This window comes from Rhagoletis pomonella, unplaced genomic scaffold (genome assembly GCF_013731165.1).
Source record: "Rhagoletis pomonella isolate Grant_MI unplaced genomic scaffold, Rhpom_1.0 Rhpom_scaffold_00002, whole genome shotgun sequence".
In the NCBI taxonomy this organism is placed as follows: Eukaryota; Metazoa; Arthropoda; class Insecta; order Diptera; family Tephritidae; genus Rhagoletis; species Rhagoletis pomonella.
The window spans coordinates 12,888,060-12,912,168 of record NW_023458556.1 but is presented as its reverse complement, the minus strand read 5'-3'; the positions used below and the strand labels follow the sequence as shown (position 1 = coordinate 12,912,168).

General features: G+C 34.4%; 1 protein-coding gene across 3 annotated transcripts in view; it reads right to left on the bottom strand.

Moving 5' to 3' along the window:
- Positions 1-1,781: 1,781 nt before the first annotated feature.
- LOC118733097 (myb-like protein AA) overlaps positions 1,782-24,109 on the bottom strand; it is a 91,081-nt gene continuing 68,753 nt past the window's right edge. For 2 of the 3 annotated variants that reach the window (XM_036462309.1, XM_036462308.1), the window contains exons 2-6: positions 16,519-16,618; positions 15,778-15,975; positions 3,567-3,826; positions 3,020-3,112; positions 1,782-1,946 (exon numbers count right to left, since the gene is read on the bottom strand). In XM_036462309.1, coding sequence (XP_036318202.1) covers positions 1,836-1,946; positions 3,020-3,112; positions 3,567-3,826; positions 15,778-15,975; positions 16,519-16,618 — 762 coding nt within the window. In that variant the 3' untranslated portion in view covers positions 1,782-1,835. The remainder of the gene's footprint in view (positions 1,947-3,019; positions 3,113-3,566; positions 3,827-15,777; positions 15,976-16,518; positions 16,619-24,109) is intronic. The other variant, XM_036462311.1, reaches the window with a different exon arrangement.

Sequence of the window (24,109 nt, the reverse complement as noted above, 5' to 3'; positions counted from 1 at the left end):
TATCTTAATTTCAAACAAGAGCCTTAAATATACATAATTATAAGTAAGAAATAATAAATGTATAATACTTATGTATGTACATATATAAGTAAGGTTGAATAACATAACATAACTAAAAAAAAACAATGTGTCTAAGGAATATGACAGTTACAAAAATCGGTTGTTTTTTTTTCTCTTAAAACTATAACTTTGCATATTAATCAGTCTATAAAGCTGGACTTTTGCGCTTACTTTATTTGCAATAATACATAATTGAATCTTTAACTTCACTAACACGGTTGCCACTTCATCAAAATTTTGTGTACCACAATGTGCAAGCAAAAAGGCCCGAAATAAAATGAAATGTACCATTTTTTGCCGTCCAACGAAAATATATACAGTGAATCAAACAAGTGACCAAATGTTGATTGTTTTTTAATGTTCGTAATGTTTTTTGAACAATTTTTTTTTGTTATTTTTGTTTATAACTTTATAAAAAATTTAGGAAAGTTCGAAAAATTTGCATCAAAATTTCAATTTTTAATCTGATTCTTAAATTTTTGGGTATGCGCTTTTATAGCCCATACAATTTAGATAAATAAAGCGCAAGTTTCAACCGCCTAAAAAATCGCGTTGCTTTTTGAGAATTTTGTTTTGGGGACGGATTTTTGTACTTTTTTTTCATTCAAACATGATTTTCTTATGAAATGAAATGTATGCAACAAAATTTCAAAAAATCAACGCCAATTTTTTTAAATTACACTTGTTATATATAAAAAACACCGTACAAGCAGCCTCTCCAAACAAAAATTCTCAAAAATCAACGCGATTTTTGGGTGGTTGAAACTTGCACTTCATTAGACTAAAATTGTATGGGCAATAAAACTGCATACCCAAAAATTGTCTAAAGATTCAGATCAAAAAGTTTAAAATTTGTTGAAAGTTTGTCGAATTTTCCGAAAATTTTGTTTAAAGTTTGAAACTGTGACTGCTGCTTATTCAAACCAATGTTGCTTCAAAAAGGCCGAAAACAAGCAAGAAATGCCCAACCGAAGAAAAAAGGCCCATATTTGGCACAATTGTACCAAAGTGGCAACCGTGATCACTACGGCATTCGCCAATGCAGTTTAATAATAAAATTTTATATATGTATGATTGTATTATGTAAAACATTTCAAACAAGTTTAAGTCTTTAGTGAAAAACAGCTGAGCTCCATAAATATATGCTACCGATTCTGACAACTATATAGCTATTCTTATACCATATACTTATGTATGTATGTATATATGAATATTTTATAATTATAGCAATAATGCCAGAATGGAAGAAGCAATCATTTATGTACATAGTTCTTGGCCGCGTATGCAGCAGGAACTCAGCTTTTTTTTTGTTTTTTTTAATAGCGTGTGCGCAAATAAATGAACAGAACGTGTGAAGCATTTGTAAGTAAGTATATAGAAGGTTTCTTAGTTACAAAATAAAGAAAGAAGATCTGGACCAAATGAAGCCATTTCAGTGTCATTTTTACTTAATAGCCGAAAACAGTTACTGGTTTAAGAAATTTTAAGGTTTTGTTTGTCTTTTCGTTGCTTTCTTTAGTTTAGAATTTCATTGAATTTAATAACAATGAATTGTGCAGCAAACAAGTTCAAAAATATTTCGTTCTATTCACTTAAATTTCACTTCATTGCTATTCATTTGAACTATGTGTACCAAGAAATTTTGCTATTTATTTCATTGTTGGCTCTGGTGAATGACTTTTCTTCGCCTTGACTTGTTCGCATTTATTGTTGTTATTGTCTTTTTCGTTTCATTGTTCAGTTGTTTTATCCCTTTGTTATTTACCCCTGTGCTCTTACGCGAGACACAAAAGTTTCTTCCACAGCGGTCGTTTTGGTGTGGATGGCAAGGTGGTTGGCGCAAGCCCTTCCCAGATGGCTGTATCGAAAACTTCCTTAACTTTGTCCTGAAATGGAAGAATGAGCAAAAGAGTTTGTATTTAGTAAAAAGGATTTTAACTTTAATTGTATATTATAGTTATGTAAGAGGGTGATAATATTTTCTAACTTTCTTAAGATACTAGGGAAGGCGCGTAAGTGCGGTGCAGGACCCTCCAGTCGGAATCCAGCCGAATGGTAAGGACTCTTTGGGAATGCTGACCAAGAATTAGCACCTTCCAATCCAAGGTATTACGCGAAACCGAGCCCATTGGATGGTTGACAGCTATCTGAATTGATGCCAATATAAGTCACGAATAACTTTTAATATGGCCAGCAGTTATAAAAGCCATAGAAAAGCGAGGGAAGAAACTCGTCAATATCCGATACGTAAACAGAAAATAATGTATCGGCGCATAAATAAAATATTAAAGAGAAAAGTGAAATTGGAAGCCAAAAAGCCTGGATATTATTTTTTAAAGATGAGAAAATTATGATTTTTCATCGCTACACACTTCTGAACCCTTTACAAAAGTTGATGTTATGGTTTAACTATGAAAGTTGCACTATGATGGGGTTAGTAAGCTGTACTTCTGTGTGAAAACCATCCAAATTTTGGACGGGATATCAAGCTTTTATTAGGAACTTTGTACAGCAGTCCAGTTGTAATGAAATCAGTTAGACCATAAACTACTTTCTCTGTTCAAGAGGTTACAACTTACACTGCACGACATCGAAATTTTTAGTACCTATTGAAAGAGTGTCCCTGCCAAAACAATGGGGAATATTCCAATGTAACTGCAACCACACCATTGAAAGGCATATGGGAGCCATTTTAAATAAGTAAATGAATGAACAAATAAAAGAGGGAAAAGTATTAAAATAAATATAGTTAATTGTTTTCGTTTTCTGGCAAAAAAACTGTGTGCCAAAACATTGGCTAGAGCAAACTTTCAAATTGAAATTAATTTTAAAAATTTTAGCAAATAAATGTGAAGGAAAGTGCATCAAGTTTAACATGTTTACATTTCAACACCAACAAAATGGACACTATACATGTGTACATGTGTAAACAAAAGCTTACATTTTCACATTAGCTTACCTGTGTTGCTGATGAAGTCTCGATGTATTTCGCGCCAACAGTTGCTGCCAAATCCCAGGCATCAGCGTATGAAATTGGTTTTTCGCCATTAAGCTGATGAAATGCAGAAACAAAAACCAAGTTTCAGCCATTCAACGTATATGTATGTATGTACATATATATGTACATGTGAACGTAACGAGGAATGGAAATGTTGGAATTGTTTTATTTGATGAACGGTTTCATTAGGCATATCCAAACGAAACGAAATGAAATGAAATACAAGTAAATAAAATTTAAAAAAATATTTATAAGTATTTAAGTACATATGCATGTGTGAGAGCTTGTGACAAAGCTAAACTAACAGTGAGCAGGGCGTATACGCAACGTACAGAGTGTCACCAATCTACTACTTACTGAAGTGCATACAAATCAACATTTTTGCTTTTTCGCTGTAACTTCTCTCATGCTCTCACACTAATACAATTGTTATATGTAGATATGTGTATGCATATAGTATGCACTGTCCTCTGCATATTTGTTACACACGCGCATACCGCTCACTTACCTGCAATTTATTCAACACTTGCGCATCGTTGCGCAAATCCGCTTGTGTTCCGACAAGTATCAATGCGGCCTTTGTCTTTGAGAATTTGGGTGCCCATTTCGTTTTCACAGCATGAAAGGTATCCGGCTTCACCACGGAGAAGCACAATAGGAACACATCGCTATCGGGATAACACAATTGGCGTAGTTTATCCAATGTATCCTGGCCGGCGGTGTCGCAGATGGTAAGGTGCACCGGGCTATCGTTGACCAGTACATCCGCTGAAATGGTAAAATTTCAAAATGTGTTAAAGCAATTGAAAAGTATATACAGTCGAAACTCGATGGTAAGACTACTCGATAATCCGAATATTCGGTAATCGGAAAGCACTTATCTTGCTATGCTATTTTGCAAAATATATACATGAGTTTCGATGTTAAATATTTGGCAGCGTTAAGAAATGTTGTTTCCCATGTATTTTGTTGTTGTATGTTTGCAAGTTATGCAATCCATGGCTTTGCAAGATTTGGAGAATACCACCCCTTATGTATTACGCCAGTAGATATGTATGTAAACATGTCAACAAAATAAGGCTGTTTATCATTTTAATCATAGATTCAATACAGAATTGTGATATGAGCAACTTCAGGTGAAATTTACATACATAAATATAAACAAATTTCCTAATTATTTTGTTGAATAAATTTTATTCAATTTGCGTCTAATTATTTACATACATATGCATGTATGAACGTATGTAAACACAGACGAACAGACGCTACAGCTGAACTAACACAAATACGTGGATATGTTTATATGTAGATGTATGTAAATATTTATAGGTAAGTACTTTATACAAATATTTTAAAAAATAAGTTTATTTAGTTCATGGATGTTTCGAGATATTCGCGTGAGTTGCGCTTGTTGTTCTTTCGAAGTCTAGTTTAGAGACGAAAACAGCTGTACTACTTGACAGTAAATGTAATAATATTTTCGTACGTAATTCCTAATACATAATTGCGATACATGTCGGTAGGTGGGTATGGTTAAAAACACACACCACGTTTTTTGTGTGCGGGTGTAATTTTTTTTAATTTAAACTTTCGCTGACCAATATATTTTTAGATTGTCATCGTAAGTTTGAAAGTTGGGCATTTATGGTTGAACCTTTTTAGAAGTTTACTGATGATATTTCTAACACTACATATGCATATATACATACATACATACATGCATGAAAACACAAAGGCCGTGGATGATTTTGGGACGTAAGATATTGTATTTCAATTCCTCCCTTTTTGAAACCCTTTTTCGCAATGCTTTTAAAAGCTTATCCTTTTGTGAAAAGCACATTCGTTTGATTGGCGCTGTTGTGTTGAGCTACTGCTTTTAACTCTAAATCGTTACATATAACAATTGAGCATTTTTTTGGTTTACAAGTAGCTAAACTTCTATGTGTATGAACCAAATGTGTGTGTGTGTGCAAGTACTATTCGAGCGTCAAAGGGTGTAAAATAGCGCTACATAGCAATTTTCTTAAGAAATATTGAAAATTACTCCTTATACTATACACTCTGGGTGGGTGATTGCCTAAATGCCACAAAGGAAATTGAAAAGAAGCCAACTATCTGCCTGTCGAAAATGACAGATAGTTAAAGACTCTTGTAGTCGTGTTCAATTAGGCGCTGCTCATTCTTAAGCTTTTGAGCATTTAAGCACTCAATTGTGCGCATTCAATAACCGGTGCACCGGTGTGAGTGGTTCGGTCCTTTTGCGCTGTTGCGCCTAGTTGCTTTCATTTCCTTTCAAAGCTCGTTGTTACACCAAATTAGCCACAATCGCTTACAATTGTTTAGCAAAATGTGTATACATACATATATATGAATGTGCATTAGGGTGGTAAAAAAAGAAGTCGGAATTTTAAACCTCTCAACCGCAGAATTTTTCTTTAGCAAAAAAAATAGACCACTTTTTTATTTTGAAAACCAAAAATATTTAAAGGTCACTCACAGCGCTCAAATTAGTTTTCATAGAATAAGTTTGTTTTTCTGCACGAGACTTTCAGTATATACTCAATATTCAGTATAACACTCAATGGTGTATTTAAGAAAATTTTAATTGTAACTATTTTTTTTCTAAATGTCTAATAAATAAATAATAAATTTGCGCTTACATAATAAGTTGGTGTTTCGCCGAGCTTCTTCTCCGATTTGTGACGTGCGCCTTGATGTTGTCACACAAAGGGCAGGGACCTTTACGGCGACTCCGAATGGCGATTTTATTTTTATGAGTAGCTGTTTTTAATGGCAGAAATACACTCATAGGTTTGCCGTGGCCTATCGAGGGTCGGCCGCTATTAGAAAAAATTTAATTTTTTTTTTTGATGTTGTTTGGAATGGTAGCGCGCCAATTTTTATATCTCCCCTAAAAACCTCAAAAAATTAAATGGGGGGACCCATAAAAAATCGCTAATATTAAAAAAATGGTAATAAGATAAACAATTGGGTACTTTTGCGGGAAGTCTCCTGAAAATAAACCGAGTTTTCCGATTGAAAAGTATGGACTTTCAAGAATTCTATACCATTTCAACGAAAAGTAGATTTTTTCCAATATAGAATACCTGGATAACTTTGAGCGGTTCGAGCGACCACCAAATATGTTTTGATTTTGAAATAAAAAACAGGGGTTAACTTTTTTTATATAGTATAACAACCCTAGGGGGTGAAAGCGTGAAAATTCCGACTTTACTTTTTCGCAATCATTTTTTGGACCATCCTAATTTACATATATACGAAGAACCTTGCACTCAATATTGTCTACTCAGCAACTCAATTGAATTAATCAAATGGTATTAAGATCACACTAAAGTGCTTTGAAGGATTAACTATCAACAATTCGAGTGGAAACAGCGGGTAAGTTAGAGATCAATGGTAAATGCTTTAAGAAAGTTCCATAGAACGCACTGCCATTTGTTTATAATAAAAAATTACGAATTCTACAGTTTTGCCTCGCTCCTGAGAAGTAATTTCATGTCACAAATGTAATTGATTAGATACTGTTAGACAGCGCAACTGCATTTTTGGGAGCGTAATGATTGCAACTCAGTTGAGTCTGAATTGATATAATGTATTTTGTTCAAGAAATTAGTCACTGAGCAACCGTTGGGCATTTCATCTATGCATACAAATACATATGCATATTTTTTATAAAATAAAATTTAGGTGCCTCTTTCGGCTCAATTTCGAAAGCTACTGAACCAAGCCGGTATTGAATTTCCTTATTGAAATTCAGAGATGGGGGTAGTGCACTAAACTTTCAGTATACACTATTTAGTAGCCAGTGATAGTGCAACATTGGCACCCTGAAATTGTGCATATGGAAACTGTGCATACGAAATAATGCATATGAAAAAAACCGAAATAATGCATATGAAAAAAACCGAAATAATGCATATATGCACAGTTTCGGTTGAAAACCGAAATAACGCATATGAGAAAAACGAAGTAATGCATACATGCACAGTTTCGGTTCAAAACCGAAATAATGCATATGACAAAAACCGAAGTAATGCATACATGCACAGTTTCGACTCAAAACCGAAGTAATGCATATGACAAAAACCGAAATAGTGCATACATGAAAACGAACTTCTCTCTGAGTAGGCGGCCTTCGGCCGCGCTTAGGGATTATAACCCTTACTAAGTAGAATTCTCCTTTCTGTCTTGCCGGAAAAGGGGGCCGAAGTATTTTTGCGCAGAACTTCTTTCTGCGTAGGCGGCCTTCGGCCGCGCTTAGGAATTATAACCCTTACTAAGTAGAATTCTCCTTTCTGTGTTGCCGGAAAAGAAGGGCGGAAGTATTTTTGCGCAGAACTTCTCTCTGCGTAGGCGGCCTTCGGCCGCGCTTAGGGATTATAACCCTTACTAAGTAGAATTCTCCTTTCTGTGTTGCCGGAAAAGAAGGGCGGAAGTATTTTTGCGCAGAACTTCTCTCTGCGTAGGCGGCCTTCGGCCGCGCTTAGAGATTATAACCCTTACTAAGTAGAATTCTCCTTTCTGTGTTGCCGGAAAAGGGGGCCGGAAGTATTTTTGCGCAGAACTTCTTTCTGCGTAGGCGGCCTTCGGCCGCGCTTAGAGATTATAACCCTTACTAAGTAGAATTCTCCTTTCTGTATTGCCGGAAAAGAAGGGCAAACGTATTTTTGCGCAGAACTTTTCTCTGCGTAGGCGGCTTTCAGCCGGGCTTAGGGATTAAAACCCTTACTAAGTAGAAGTAAATAATTCATATTAGAAAAAACGAAATTATCCATATGCACACTTTCGCTAGAAAACCGAAATAATGCATATAACAAAAACCGAAATAATGCATGCATGCACAGTTTCGGTTGAAAACCGAAATAATGCATATGAGAAAATACCGAAATTATGCATATGCATACTTTCGTTTTAAAAGCGAAATAATGCATATGAAAAAAAACGAAGTAATGCATACATGCACAGTTTCGGTTTAAAACCGAAATAATGCATATGGTAAAAACCGAAATAAAGCATACATGCACAGTTTCGGTTTAAACCGAAATAATGTTTAAATGCACAGTTTCCATATGCGCAATTTCGGTGCCCCGCAACATTTTGCACTACTACTCTTGATGTTTAGTCTTCAATTGCAGTATATCAGCCTCACTATAAAATGGTAATTATATTTATATTTCTATATTTCTATGACCGATTGGCTGTTGAAATAGAACCGCAAATTACCTATCGTCTTGAAAGAAAAATTGATGATAGGCAATTTGCAAAGTGTGAGTGTATTGGTAAAAAAGTGTGAGTGTATGCAAATTGAAACGAATTTGGGATTTTTTTTTTTATTGAAATGCATAAAATGTCTGGTTTTGTTTTTTCACTCACAAAGAATTGATATGAATGGAATTAATCTCAAAGGTATTTAATTTTTTTACAAAAGTTTTTATACAATACGTCAATTCTTTTATTTAAAGACCCTCTTAGCAACAATTTGTGTAATTTTAATTTTTACTGTTAATTTGTGTAGTTAAAGCCACCGCAAATTCAAGAAATCTAGCTTTAATGATGAACGAAATTTTGGTAGTTTGGAAACGGATTTGGTAGGCGTTTTGGTACTTAAAAATATTTTCAAGTGCCAACACTGTCACATACTTCCAATTCATATGTATAAATTCAGCATAAGGAGCTTATCTTCGGTTAGAGTCTTAGCCATTGAAGAGGTATTGTTTATACACCTAATGACTTTGATTGTTTGCATACAGGACTTACATAAGTATTTAGTCCTTCTCTTCGTCGTGTTATTGTAGTGAATTTACAGGATAAATTTGTACGCTGCACTAACACATACATACATAAGTAATACATGTATGTACGTATACATACGAATACACCATAAGTATATAATTGACTTTATACTGATAATTGGAATATTAATAATTAAAGGATTCCCACGTACTTAGATACTTACATATCTGTGGGCATAAGCAATAACCGCCTAAGTCGAAAAAACCTAAATTCGAGGAGAAGCATTTTAAACATTTGGATTGTAATAATATTAATAATAATTATACTATCAAGGAAAACCAGAGACTCAGATCTGTCTTCAACAATTCTTGACCAGACTTGGCAAGTTATCTCAGAAGTCGGCTTACCTATGGTTGACTTGTTAAAGTAATATGACACATAGTTGGCTTAAATATGGTGGGATCTACGCATTTTGTGCAGAAATCCTTTCTTACCAGTCCTCGATGCAGTTATACAAAAAAAAATCTTCCTCCGAAAATCCTGCACTCAGAAGCCAGAGTGTAGCCTTCTTTATAGTTATCAGTTCGTCTTGAACATTTAAATGGTCCAGTAGACACAATAAAAAAAGAAGGTTTTCATTATTATTTAACTAAACGCTTCCCCATTATCTATTTGAAGGAGATTCTTGTCGAAAATTTATTATCAAAGCAGAAGCTTGCAGTGGATGATCCAGCTCCTGGCAGGTTCAATGTACAGTTAGGTCCCGTTCTTTGTGGGCCACTATACATGACTGACTCCAAAGAGTAAATGCACACAAATTAAATTTAAATTAAATTTTCTGTCCAGAATACTAATTTGTGTACGTTGTATTTTTACTTCACAAATATGATAAACGTAAGCTTATAAATATTAGCGAAGAAATATAAGTTAATAATTTGTTGATAAAACTATTTAAAATTTCTCTGTTTCCTGATAATATTGCATATTTTTAGGCTGACTAAAATTAGGTAACGAACGCCCTGTTGAAATACTAATTCAAATCGCATAAGTGCATAATAAGTTTGCCTACTTCCATCCGCTCTAAATTTAGTTCGGTTCATAGTATTCTATAGCAAAGGTCCTTGCCTTTAGCTTTAAAGATATTTTGCTGTACATCGGCACACTCGTAAATGCATTCATATCGGTATAAGCGGCAATTACAACACACATATGTATGTATGTAAGTAGATATATGTGCACACGCATACCGACAAGTAACCCTGCAGGAAAGTAGAAAGTAAACGAGCTATCAATTGCTCTCAAAATGGAAAAAAAAACCAACTAAAGAAATCACAAAAATGAAAATTCTGTGTTGACCAGTTATTAAGCTTGACTTAAGCAAAAATAATCAAATTTATTCTCATGCGAATTACTTTTATTTTAAATTAAGCATTTATGTATGTCTATTATTTTTTGCAATATAAATAGAAAAAAAGGCATTTTTGCTGAAATCATTAAATTTTTTAAGTCTTCGTTAATATCTTGAAAACCTGTAATTTTCACAAAAAATTAATTATTAACATACAATACAATAACAGCAAATTTAATTACCCTTCGTTAAATAACTTATTTGATCGATTAACGGAGTTTCTAGATATAAAAAATTCTTACCATAGACTTTTTTCTCTTAAATCAAAAACCGTTATGTGGCGATATCTCGAAAACTACATGACTAGAAAATAATGTTTGTAATCGACGGCAGGTTTTACATGCGAATTGGATGATTTGGTTTAAGGGTAACACAGAACCAGAAAAAAAATCGCTGAAAAGTTCTTTTGACTAGACTAGTTTGTCGATATGTTTTTGGGATTTGAACACGAATCTAAAGTCCGTTTTGCACATGCCAAGAGACATGGCGAGCTTTATGAGACAGACAACATTTTATAACGGATTTATTTTTTTTTTTTGGGGTTCTTTGATGTCGCGAATTACGAAAATTTCGATTTTCGAAGTCCAAAATGCCGGATTCTGTATGGCGGTCAAATTTATAAAAAGTTATAGAATTAAAAATAAACTTGGGATTTCAAGGTTTACTGATTACGAATTTGACATGAGATTTTCAAAATCAACAACCAATATGAGGTCGTGATGTTCTATAGTGTACAATAACCTACATTCAGCCGGCTACTGTTCCCTCTGAGGTGCTTGCTGAGTCCCTCGACTCTCACCATACTTACAAAAAAAAATAATAAAAATCATTATATATATATCTTGACTCTTAGTGCCGCTTTCTCATGTAGGTTTTAAACTTTATCTGTCTGTTAAACACATTTTTTCTGAACAAAATTTGTGTCTAATGGGCAGATAAATTTTAAAACCTACTTGAGAAAACGGCCCTTAGAGTTATTTTAGCTCTGAATGATCTCATGCAAAGCCTTTTATGTTGGTTTAGGGCATCTGCGAAGGGTTTTTTTGGAGGGTTAGACAAAATTCTTGACGTTATGGTGCTATTTATTTATTTATAAGTTTTTTTATTTGGTTATTACGCTACTCACTTATTTATTTTACTCAATTTCTTAAGTTTGCAAAGAAAAACTTTTATTAAAAAGATTTCTACACAACTAACTATTTCCGTTTTATTTCACAGATGACGAAACCCACGAAAGAATTTTCACTCATATGTTCTGACTTCCCTACAGGGTACTTATTGGCTTAAAGTTGGTATTAAGTAGCGAGTATCCGTGTGTGTATGTGTAGTAGAGGAGTAAATGAGAGCCAATGGGCTGATTTTGTGTGCATGGCACACATTTCAAGCGGCTGCTCTAAACAAAAGGCACATCACAAATACATACTTGGGCACACACAAATTTAATAGCGAAAAAACACACACACAGCAGATATGCTACATCGCGCGTTGACACACTAAATGCGTGAAGCTACTTTACGGTGTGGGCTATAAATTTCCATAACAGAAAGCAAACTGGCTTTAAGCGCTGCCATACGCAATGCAATTGTGGTTATGCATGGCATGGTGGATGGCAGCTAGATAGGAGTATGGGGACAGACATTGGTGAGCCTGCCAAGCGACAGCCTTGCAGCGCTGTGATATGTGAGCACATCATAATTCAATCACTTGCAATAACGGTAGGTAGTTGCTGTCGGCTGGATGTGTACGTATGTATGTATGTATATGGAAATGTATACATGTTATGTATACATACATACATGCATACATATGCAGCAAAATAAATGGTGTTTGAGTTATAACTTTCGATACGAAAGTCTGCACTACAACAAAGCTGTCAACATGGCAGGCTATGGCTAAGCTAGTCCGTTGTGAGTAAGATAGTTTAACTGTAAGCACATACTCGTATATATGTATGTATGCCTGTATATTAGTCCTACAGCTAGTAACTTGTTCATTTTGTAAATATCAGCAAGTCCGTATATTAGCGTAGCACTGCATCTTCGTCTACATATGTACGTATATATGTATGCACATATGAATGATGTGCTTTTCAATTTTTCATTCATAAAAATACTGCCATTGCTGGGAAATGGAATATGCCTAGGCAGGAAATACACAGCGCAAAAGTAGGGCACAAACTGAGTAGCACAAAAGTACGGAAAGGAAATGAAAAAAATTGTCACGTAAACAAAGTATCTACATATCTCTATGTGGTTGTGAGCGTTTGCGTATCTGCAAAAATTTTAATAGAGAACGTTATTGCTTAAAACTTGCTAGAACTAAGGCTATTGTACAACAAAAAAAAATTAGCTTCACTTCTCAAAACAACCATTTAGATAACTCGCATTTAATAGGCGCAAAAATGGTTAAAATATTGTTAAGGTACTTCATTGTGAAAAATTGGGTTAAATTTAATTGAAGTTCCTCTTTCGGAGCTGTTAAGTATTTATGTTTGTTAAAAAAGGTCCTCAACCTAATTAAGCTTCTGGATAGAGCTCGGATTCTTATGCTAAGAAATAAGCCCAAATATACAGTACGCTCTAAGTACTACCAATTAAAAATGCTATAATTTCGTGTAAGTCAAAAAGTGTATTACTATTCCATCTACCCACTTGTAGCGCGCATAGTAGCATCGAGTCTATCCGATAATGCTTCACATGCTGCAGGAATGTGATCTGATGTTATTTTGTATCAAGACGGTGGATGTCTCATATAACTACTTTTCAAGCATATCTGCATGGCTTGTACACAACATGACGGACTTAACGCTTTCAAAAAATTATCGACTTGCCAATAACCGTTTGGTTGGTATAGCAGAGCGAAGGATGTGACACTTCGAGCGCCATCCCCTGGTTGAAAGCATTTTAGGAACATAAGAGATTGCTTTGTGAGCCTTCTTCGTTAATGAAGGGATGTTCAATAATAATGCCTATGGTTCTACCTTGAGGGTACGATTCCAAAATGACGCTAGAAAAAAGAGGAGGCACGACCTGGCAATTGTCGTTAAATGCAATAATCCAAATATCCTAATGCATATTCTGCGTTCTAATATGGTCACACATAGCACCTGGACAGAGAGTATAGGAATCAGAATAAACTTCTCCGCCACTAAGCCCACCTTTTATAGGCTCTTTTGGAAGAAAATATTGTCAAGAAGAGAGTGGAATACCATTTTTACACGGATGGATCCAAGCTAGACAATAAGGTACGCTACGAAGTTTTCTCTAACGAATACGGACAGCAAATATACGTTCGAACTCCGGATTACTGCAGCGTTTATCTGGCAGAAGTTCTAGCTAAAAAGGAGGTGGTTGTTTACCTTGAAAGACATGCCCTAACGAAGACTACGATTAATATCTTCTCGGATAGCTAGGTGGTTATCAAATAAATGCAAATTTTAATGCTAAGATCAGAGGTTGTATAGGATTGCTTGGCAGCTCTAAGTGATATCAGTATCGAATTCAATTCCAGCCCAATGTTGGTCCCAGGGCATAGAGGTATTGAAGGAAATTTCAAGGCTGATGGGCTAGCCAAGAAAGGTACCAATCTTCCACTGTGTAAAAATAGAGGTACGAGTAAAATTGAGATAACCATAGCAAACTGAAAATTAAGGATTAGAAATAACATAGCAAGTGAACTGCAATGGCCGCAAGCCGATAAGAAAATAAAAATTACGAACGAGCTTTTCAGTCTATCAAAAAACTGTTTGTTGCATCTGCGAAACACTTCTTTGGGTCTCTTACGGAACTATCCAGTGTGGGTATAAACCAATCCCCTGCGCTTCATAAGAGATTCAAAATGGTAGCATGGAAAGTAGCCTCTGCGTCTCCCGTGTCTCACAGTGGTATCACAATGCACCTACAAGGTGTAAGTGTGTTGGTCATTTCAACTGACTGGCACATCGACCTAAACTACACAGATAACTTAGCAATTAAATATGCACCAGGGTGTTCTTGTTCCGTTTACAATAAGGCACATACATCTAAACAAACTTGATCAATCCCGATTGTATAATCATAATCCACTGGAGCCTTAATTTTTAACCAAATTGAATTTTTTTTATGATAGCTTATAAAATTAGCAAGAGACCAGCTGAGTCCGATTTTCGCGTTTTCGTTTCCTTGTATTACATTTTTTAGTGCCAATTGCAGAAAAAGTAGCAATTTTGAAGAAAACCTATTCTCCTGTTAGTCGTTAATAAATGTTGCATAATAAAAACTAGTCGAACACAATTGCAGGGTTCCCCCAAAACGAAAAAAAATTAAAAAAAAATTTTAAATGTTATAAAAAAAATTTCACCAAAATTTTTATATTTTTTTTTTCATTTTAAGAAAAAAAATTTCTAAATTATACCTAAATGCCTCTAAAACTGCATACCCTAAATTCTTCTAAGAACCAAAAAAAAAGTTTCATTTGGCGGATATATTTTTTTTAAATACATGTTTAAAATTTTTTTGGGGGAATTTTTTGCGTTTTGGGGTAACCCTACAATTGTTTTCAACTAGCTTTTATTATGTTACATTTATTAACTGGAACAGGAGAATCGATTTTCTTCAAAACTGCTACTTTTGCTGCATTTTACACGAAAAAACGTAATACAAGGAAATGAAAATGCAAAAATCGTGCTCTCGGTCTCTTAAAAATTTTATAAGCTTTCACAAAAAAAAATTATCAAATTGAGTGAAAAATTTAGCCTCCAGTGAATTATGAACCACAAATGCCACTTTTGAACCATTGTGCCATGTGGGTCTGCAGTAGGCTTTTCGGTACAAGAGGTGATCTGATCTCAAATTCAGACTTTGTTATTAAATTTTCCAAGATTTTTGCTTTGGCAGAAAGTTCAAAGTGACGAAAATCGCACTTCGCGGAAACTGGTCAAACTGACCCCCCAGCGTTTCATCGCTGATACATTGATGTAAATAAGGTTTCAGTTTGAAAGACAGCGCCAGTACTTATGGACCTTCCAACGGGCAGATGGCACTCCTGTCTTAGCCACTTAAGGACCATTAGAGAGCATCGGTGGTCAAACCAGTTATAATAAGGAATTGACCTACCATTGAATCTATTAGGAAGGCATACAAAAGATCTTTTAGGTCACAGTATCCTATGTTCTACTGCAACCAGTTATGCAATTGACTAACTGACTTTCTCAACTTACCACCCATGCAACTCAAATTATTCAAATTTGAAATTATGCTGTAGTTATAAAAATAAATTGTACGCTATATTTTGAAAGTAATTTTCGTTATTCATTGTCAAATTTAGTTTGTATTTGTTGTATATTGCCACGGAAATTCATTTCATTTCTTATCCCGACCCTAACATGAAAACATGAAGAACTAGTAAATTTAACCCTCAATCACATTAATGTACAGTAAAAGTATCCCTTCTGCTCAACTAAATATTCAAGTAAATGAAACATACATGGCGTATACGTAACTTTAAAATAACCAACGAAAGAGTCCAGTTCGAAAACGTTGAACACTGATTTAAAAACACAATTGGTTCGTACACTTACCGTTATATATATCCGATGCTGTCGGCACGTGCTCCGAATTGAAACGATTCTTGAGATAAGATAAAATCAAATTAGTCTTTCCCACAGCACCATCGCCAACCAGAACGCATTTAATGGAAGGTGTTTCGTGTTGTTCTTGTTGTTCTTGTTGTACTTGTTGTACTTTCGATTGCACTGCAGGCGTTTCGGACTTTTTATCTGTAAATGAGTTGGTGAAAAGTGTGAGCATGGTGTGGAATGGGGAAAAAACGTTAAAAAAAACCCCGCAGAGTTCAGTACTTGTAGCTGGAGATGTTTGTTTGTATTTTTAAATACATAAAAGGTAAATAGCGTATTGCAACTAATTAAAGCGACTTAAGTACAAATTAAAAAAATAACAACGTTCGCATGTAATGTTGGAGAGACTTCTCTTCTTTCCCTTTTTGCATTTAATGCACACTTTTAGTGCACTAATTTTTTTCCTTTTGTTTTGTTTTTATTTTGCTTGTAATCGCTTTGCACTTTTCGTACGATTTTGTTTTTCTGCTAAGCCTTAAAGCTTTGTAAATTGCTGCAATTACCTTTTGATGCAAAGCTTTTCTTTCACAATTTGCGTGATTTTATATGTGTATATATTTAAGTACGCATAGATAAGTATGTATGAGTACATAGCTGTATTTTTAAGTGCAGTATTTAAATGCATACATACATATATGTGTATGTATGTATGTACTTCAGTGTACATATTTTCATAGCACTCACCTTTGCTGTTTCGCTTTGATTTGCCTTTTCGCAGCAGAAACTTCGCGCCTTTATTGCTGCTGATGTCACGTGAACTGGAACTGGTATCGCTGCTCGACAGCTATGCAAAAAAGGAAGAATGAAAAACAAAATGAAAACGAATGAATACAGTAAATTACGTCTTTGGTAGAATTTTAAGTAGAAATAGTAAGTGCTGTGAAATTACTTACATATATAACTAATTGCGTGTGTAAGAATATGTATATGTAATATGTAATTGTGGGTGAGTGAAAGCACAGCATATTTTTTCAAGTGAACGTTTATTTTTTTTTTCTAGTGAAACGCTGCCATTTTAATGACAGAAAATTACACCCACGCCATCTCTCTCTCTCCCACTCGCAACCTATTGTGGTTTGGATTTCATTTCCTAAGAAAAATCGAAATACTTTGAATGCAAAAAAGTTGACTAGTTTTCATTATAGCTTTGGGCATCATTGTATTTGAATTTGTTTTTGTAGAGTTATTGATATACACTTCAATCACTTTTAAATTGAAGTGGTTTTGAATTTAAGTATTTTTAAAGAGACGTTTATGTAAATTTACAGCGAAACTCTCGCTAAGCTGCAAGTCCTCTGTAGGACAATCGAAAGACAGTTGGCAAGATAGTTTAAAAGAGTTTGCTTATTCTGGCAAGAAAGTCTTACCAGGGAGCTTCTTGGCAACTTTGATGGTGAAAAGCTCTTTTGACAGAAAGCACTTCTGCATATTCCAAATGGAAATGTATGTATGTATATCATTTTGTTCGCGCTGCACCAACAGTCACAATGATCGAGTGAGCAAAGTACTGGCGTGCCATTCGAGAGAACCGAGGTTTGAATACTCGGGAAGCGGAATTATTATTTTTAATTAAATTTTTATGCTTTACTAATTTAAAAAGAAAACCATATTTATTTAATTGTAATTTAATTTTTAGGATCTTATTTATGTATTTTTCTTATTTTTAATTTTTCATAATTTTATTTTTTTTTAATTCATAGAATTTATTATTTTAAAAATATAAATACTTCCTTCTAATTTAATTATATTTTTTTTTTTAATTTTTTTTTTAAGAAAAATAATTTATTTATTTTTTCTTTTTAATTTAACTTATTGCGTTTTTACTTTTTGTTTTCTTTAATAATTTGTTTGGTTGTTTTTTCATTCTTAATTTAATTTTCCTTTACTTTTCAGATTTTTTTTTTATTTTTTCTTTTCTATTCAACTATTTTCTTTCCTTTAATAAATTTTTCTTCTTTTGATATAAGTTCCTCTTACATTTTGGCTTTCATTGTTTTTAAAAGTAAAATATACTTTCTTGTTTATAAATATTTTTAAATTTGATTTAATCTTTGGAAACCTCTTTTTAACTTGTTTTTTTTTAATTATTTTAGAATTTGTGGTTTTTAATGAATAGCGATCTTCCATTCAGCCGTCGATTTGTAGTTTTTATGAAGTATTTTTTTCCTTTTTTATTTAATTTTCTTTAAATTTTTAGATGTTATATTCAAAAATGAAATTTTTTATTTATTTAATTTAATTTTTAGAAAATTATTTTCTTAATTTACTTCTTTTTTAATAATTTTTTAAATTAATTTTCCTTTAAGTTTTAGTTTTAGTTGTTTAAAAAAGAAAGATATATCTTTTTTATATAATTTAATTTTTAGAAGCCTTACTTCTTAAATACAAGCCGAATAACGCTAAGTTGTAAATAACTTTATATTTTCCTAATCGCGCCCAGCCTTGTTAAAAAAAAAACAACTTCTATTTAACGCTACTATCTACAAATCAAATGACGGCCACCATTACTTAACTGTTTCCATGTCGTAGTTCATTAAGCATACATGCATATACTCGAACATATGTATGTATGTATATTTTTATATATGCTAGTGTATATTTTATTGGCCAAAGTGCAAATTTATAAAAGGCTTAAGCATACGAAATTTCCATTACGAAAATTTTTTATTAGCCCAACTTGTATAAGTATACTTACATATGTATGCACAAAAAAGTCAAAAACTCAAATCACCTCGTTTCCAATTTATGTATACTCAGAAACTAAGCTGAAGTAATAAAAACGAATTTGGTGTGCATTCGACAGGTAAAAATAGCTTCTTGCTCAGTCCATTGCACTCGAAAACACACATTTCAAATTTTATGACAACTTAGCACACATAGTGCTAAAGCTCCAACAATAACAATGTGTTACAAAAATATAAATCTCATAAAAGGGGGACAATCTTCTCATTTGATATTAACACACACACACACACACACACACGCATTTACTCCTGTTACACATATGTATTTATGTGCATTAGGGTGGTCCTTAAATGTATGGAGCAAATTTTTACATCGGATTTCATAAACCTCAACCCCTACATACATTTTAGTCCCGATTGGAGACGGTTAAGACGTATCGCACAGGGGGCAAAGTTCGCACTCCTCTATGGAGACTCAAAAAATTTAAATTAATTTTTTTCTTACAATATCCAAAAACATATAAATGATTGAAGTCGATTAAGACGTCGTCATAGGGTATTCTGAGCTTTGCCCCCTGTAGAAGACTCCAATGGTGACCAAAATTTATATGTAATGTCTATGACAGTGGTGTTACCGATTGAAGGGGTGAGACTGAAAAAGGTCTTTTATTTGATTTTTTAAGGACCATCCTAATGTACATGAATGCCCAGCAGCATATCGTGCTAGTTTATAACTATCGCCAACATTATACGTTCTTTGTTCACATTAAAAAGGGAACTTAAGTGTAATTCTTTCAACTGTCCTTTTTCCATGTTCCACTGACATCATAGGCCACTGACGTTCAATTATGGAGGTCTTGTGTCCGGTTCTAGGAACTGGCCGATATTTTTTTTTATGAATGTAAGTATTTTATTTTAACTAAACATCTTTATTTATTTTTTATTTTTTCTATTCCTAGCGACGGAATATGGCTACATTAAGTTGAATTGATGTGGCGACCAGTGACCGCAGCAGCCCATCCAGGCGCATATTTTTGGGACCATTGTAAAAGCACGCGGAACCTGAAGCCCTCCTACACAACACATCGTGAGGCGTCTGTGAAACCTAATGGTTGTTGTATTACTACTGTAGCCATTTTGGAAAAGTCCTCAACAAATTCTCAACCCATTAATCTTCCTTTTCTATAGAGTACGGGATATTCGCATAAAAAGTACTGCAGGGTTTCTGGGTCTTCGTCATTTCTGAAGCTTCTGCAGAAGCCTTAATGGCTTCCACTGAACTATTTCAAATTATTTCAATTAGATTTTTTGAAGTCAATTCAGCACCAAGAAAAGAATTCTACAGCGACCGCAAAGGATATGAAACAAGTGGAACTGGGTCTTAGTTCATTGTAAATGCAAAAAAAAACTTCAAAATCAAATGCTAATAAATTCTGGTCGATTTGTTTATTGATCGAAATGATTTTTTACAGTACAGGGTTGAATAGGTCAGGCCAGGAGATAGCGCTTTATCAAAAGGAGTTGCATTCTAGTCGCACCGGTCACATTTTCTCATAATTTCAGGCACAAATCTTTTCCCGAGGAGTTTATATTTACACGATTTACTCTCGGTAGAATGCAAATCCGCTGAGAGAAAACTTCCGGGATGATATGGAATTTGGCTGATAACACAGGTCAACAACGTTTTGTTCTAGGAAAGTGTAGGGTCATTTTCGAAGTAATTGTTTGCGTAGAATCCGAATCCGGGGTTTAAATTGCTCTATCACGTCAGGATTTTGAGATATCCTAACCTAAAAGTGCAAAAACGCTGTTTTTGCCCATTTTTGAGGTTATGTAGCTACGCAGATTTTGCTCTTCATAAAAAAGTAAACGTGGTATTTTAAAGTATAAGTCTTCTTCTTTTAAATGAGTTTGCTTAAATATCTTTATTTTTCACTGAGATATCGCATTTTGAAGTTTCCATGTTTGTGAATTTTTCGATATTCGAAAATCCATTGAGATAACATGAGACGTGATACGGTCGATTACATTCACAAACATGGAGACTTCAAAATGCGATATCTCAGTGAAAAATTAAGAAGAAGCATGAAGAGCAAAATCTTCGTAGCTACATAACCTCAAAAAATGGGCAAAAACAGCGTTTTTTGCACTTTTAGGTTAGGATATCTCAAAGTCCTGACGTGATAGAGCAATTTAAGCCCCGGATTCGGATTCTACGCAAAAAATTACTTCGGAAATGACACTACACTTTTATAGAACATTCCGAACCCATTTTTTTGCAGACCTGTGTAATCAATCTTGGTTTTGCCACCGTTTATGAGGCTTCCTCTTTCTGGGGCCATAATTTTTCGATCGAATGTGATACAATTTTCATCACGATTAATCGAACCCTTCATGAACGGCACATAGAAACAAAGCATTGTTTAACCTTGCCTTTCTTTTGTTCAAAACGATTGCTCTCTAACTTTTGATAGAATTTTGGTAGCAAAAATATTTTTCATGCAGCAAGACTGCGACGGAAGCGGCAATTTACCGCGGTCTAGGAGGCCAAAATTAAATTTTTGCAGAAGTGAGAATTCGTGCATCTAATACTCAGCTTTCGCAGTTTCACAGATCCATTCTGCGCTGGTAATAAAAATTGTGTAACCGGTAAATAAAATTCCTGTCCTGTTTTTAAACCCTTTTCGCATTCTGTGTACTCTTTTAACCGGTCGATTTTGTTACCATCTCATAAGCTGGTATTTAACAAAGTATTGCCCCTTGAAATGAATTGAAAAATGCCAGAATTTCCACAATTCCTCACAGCTGAATTACTGAATATTTTAACTGCATTACCAACAACCTTCGAAGGCAACGAAGTTAACAAAACGCTCAGTCCAACTGCCTAACTGTACATACATCCGTTCTTCAGTAACTTGGAGATAGTTACGAAATGTGAACTGCAAAACTAACGCTTTGCCAGAGTGTCTCACATCTTTTCTGCAGGGTAACGGAACACTATGATGATATACTTGTGTGTGTGTATGTGAGTGAGTGAATACTGGCTATAAAAATGGAAAAATAATACCAAGTGCTGCACTTATCCGTATTTTATGACGTCCGCAATCAATCATGAAAATGTATGTGAATGAAAGCCGTCATAGAGATGACTGAAGGAAAAAATTAATAAAGCTATGTATGTATGTATGCATGTTAGGGTGAGAACAAGCAATTGATGAAGCCACAGCATAGCACAGTTCAGATTGTGTGTCCACACCAATACACTATGTAGCTGCGGCTCCTGCTGCTGCCGCTGCCACCTATGCTATGCTATATAAAGGTAATAAAGCTAGTGACATGCAGACGAGATTATAGCTGACAAGTTGAATAAAAATGTCGAAAGACTGTGGTGATTTAAGTGCGGTAATAAAAAGAAATTTCATTACAGGAAGAAATCAGACACAAAAAGGTACGAGTCGAGTAGTGAGCGCTTACATAAGCGTTGGCAGCCGGCTAGAAGCAAGTGCGAGAAAGTGAAGAATCAAAGCTCATGTGAAATTCAAATTTGCAAAGTGTAGCGAGATTTTTTTTTTCTTTCTTATATTCTCGCATTAATTTGAATTACAAGCGCTTGTAGCGGCCAATTACGTACCATACGAAAACAGGCAGGCAGGTCGCCGCCGCCGCCAACACAAAGGCACTGCCATTTTGCGTGGATAAGATGAGCTGAGTGCTTCGCCTCTTGCCACTATAGCCGCCAATTCGATAATGATGACAAGCTGCCACATAGCCACACAGTAGTCACCGACTACTTACAAGCCGTCGAATTTGTAAGCACGCCCACTTTTGCACTTGGCTTGGCATACGTTAGCATATGCAAGTATGTACATATGTACATATGTATATGTATTTGTTTGTTTGTCGCATGCACGCGCATACGTATGAGAATGCATTATAATTACATACAGGTGAAGAAATTTATGCAGCCACACTCGTGGAATTAAGGCGTTGCTTGACGCCGACTAAATTAAAGCTGAGTTGCCTGGAGCAATGAAATGCTTTTCGGTTGGCGCGCGCGTATATGTATGTGTGCCGTATGCCGTGTTTGTATGAGTGAGTATGCGTGCCACAGAATTATGCCCAATTTAATATGCGCATATAAATTAGTAAAAAGATGAGCTAGAAGAGTTGCATGCCACACGCTGTTGCACAAAGTAGTCGAAACCCTTAGGTAGGTGTATATGCGCCTTTATGCTGCCGTGCGAAAGTTTTGCTACTGTCGTTTTTCCCGCCACATTGTTCCAGTTGCTTTTGGCGATAAATTTTAGCTACTGCATAGAAAAATTGCTGACAGCGCAAAATATGCGCCAGTTACAGCTATTCATTCGCAGCACACGCACGGCAATATTTCATATGGAACACACATTTGTATGTACATACATATGTATGCGCAAAAGTTCCAAGCAAGTTGTGTATTTGGCGATTGTGGTGGCAGAAGGTGGGAACAACAACAGCTGCCATTTTAGCTTGTGTGACTATGTTGGCTGTTGTACTTTTGAGCTTTTGTATTTTTTGGCGCCCAACTCGATTTTATTAGGTAAGTAGCTGTCGTTTTTGTTGTTAATGTTGTTGTCATTACGGACACGCATTCGCAATAGGTTTGGAAGAGAATTGAAATGTAGCAGCCGCCACAACAAATGCGCCAATCAACAAATACTTGGGCCAATCCATGCCAAATCGAACAATGTTTGGAGTCGACCATTTTTGATTTGGGTGAATTTAAAAGGAAAAAATAAAAATGTTTCTGGTCTCGTTTTAAAGGTGATATTTGGTGTTTTATAAAAAAATATATATATATTTAAAGCAAGTAATTTTGAAGCAAAACAAAAAACAACCACCCCTGAGGTACCATAAAAAATAATAATCGAAAACTATTCTAACTGTTCTTTTTTTTACTTGAAGTCGGTTAATAATCAAAAAGTATCAAAAACTGAAGAATTTTTATTTAAAAAAATCGTAAAAGCAAAAATACATTCATACATATAAATTTGTAGCTCAAAGATTTTAAACGATCCTCAAGGAGGTGTTTCTTAGAGATATGTATGTACTAGGAACTTTGAAAAAATTTTATTGCAAACATTAAATTATAAATGCATTTTAATTAAAAATAAATTATTTAACTTAACTATATTTCAACTTAGCAAAGCAAATTTTCAAAGTTCAAAAATTTATATTAAAAACCCGTTTGTTGAAAATTTCAGGATGTTCTAAGATCAATTTGAGATATCTATTGAGATATCTATCTATTAAAAAAAGATTGACAAAATAATTTCAAAATTTTTGCTTTTACGATTTTTTTACCTTGGAAATTCAATAATTTTTCTTATTATTCGATTTTTTTTTCTCGGATCTTTTTGACATGCTTTCTTTGTAGCCCCAAATATCAACTTTAAAATGAGACCATAACCAGTTTTGTAACAACATGTAATGGTTTTTGAGATATGCAAGGAATAAACTTGCAAAATTCCAGAATTTGTTAAATTAGAATTGTGCATAACTTTCGACAAAAAAAAAAATTATTTTTTTCCTTTTACAGAAATTTGCTAATAGAT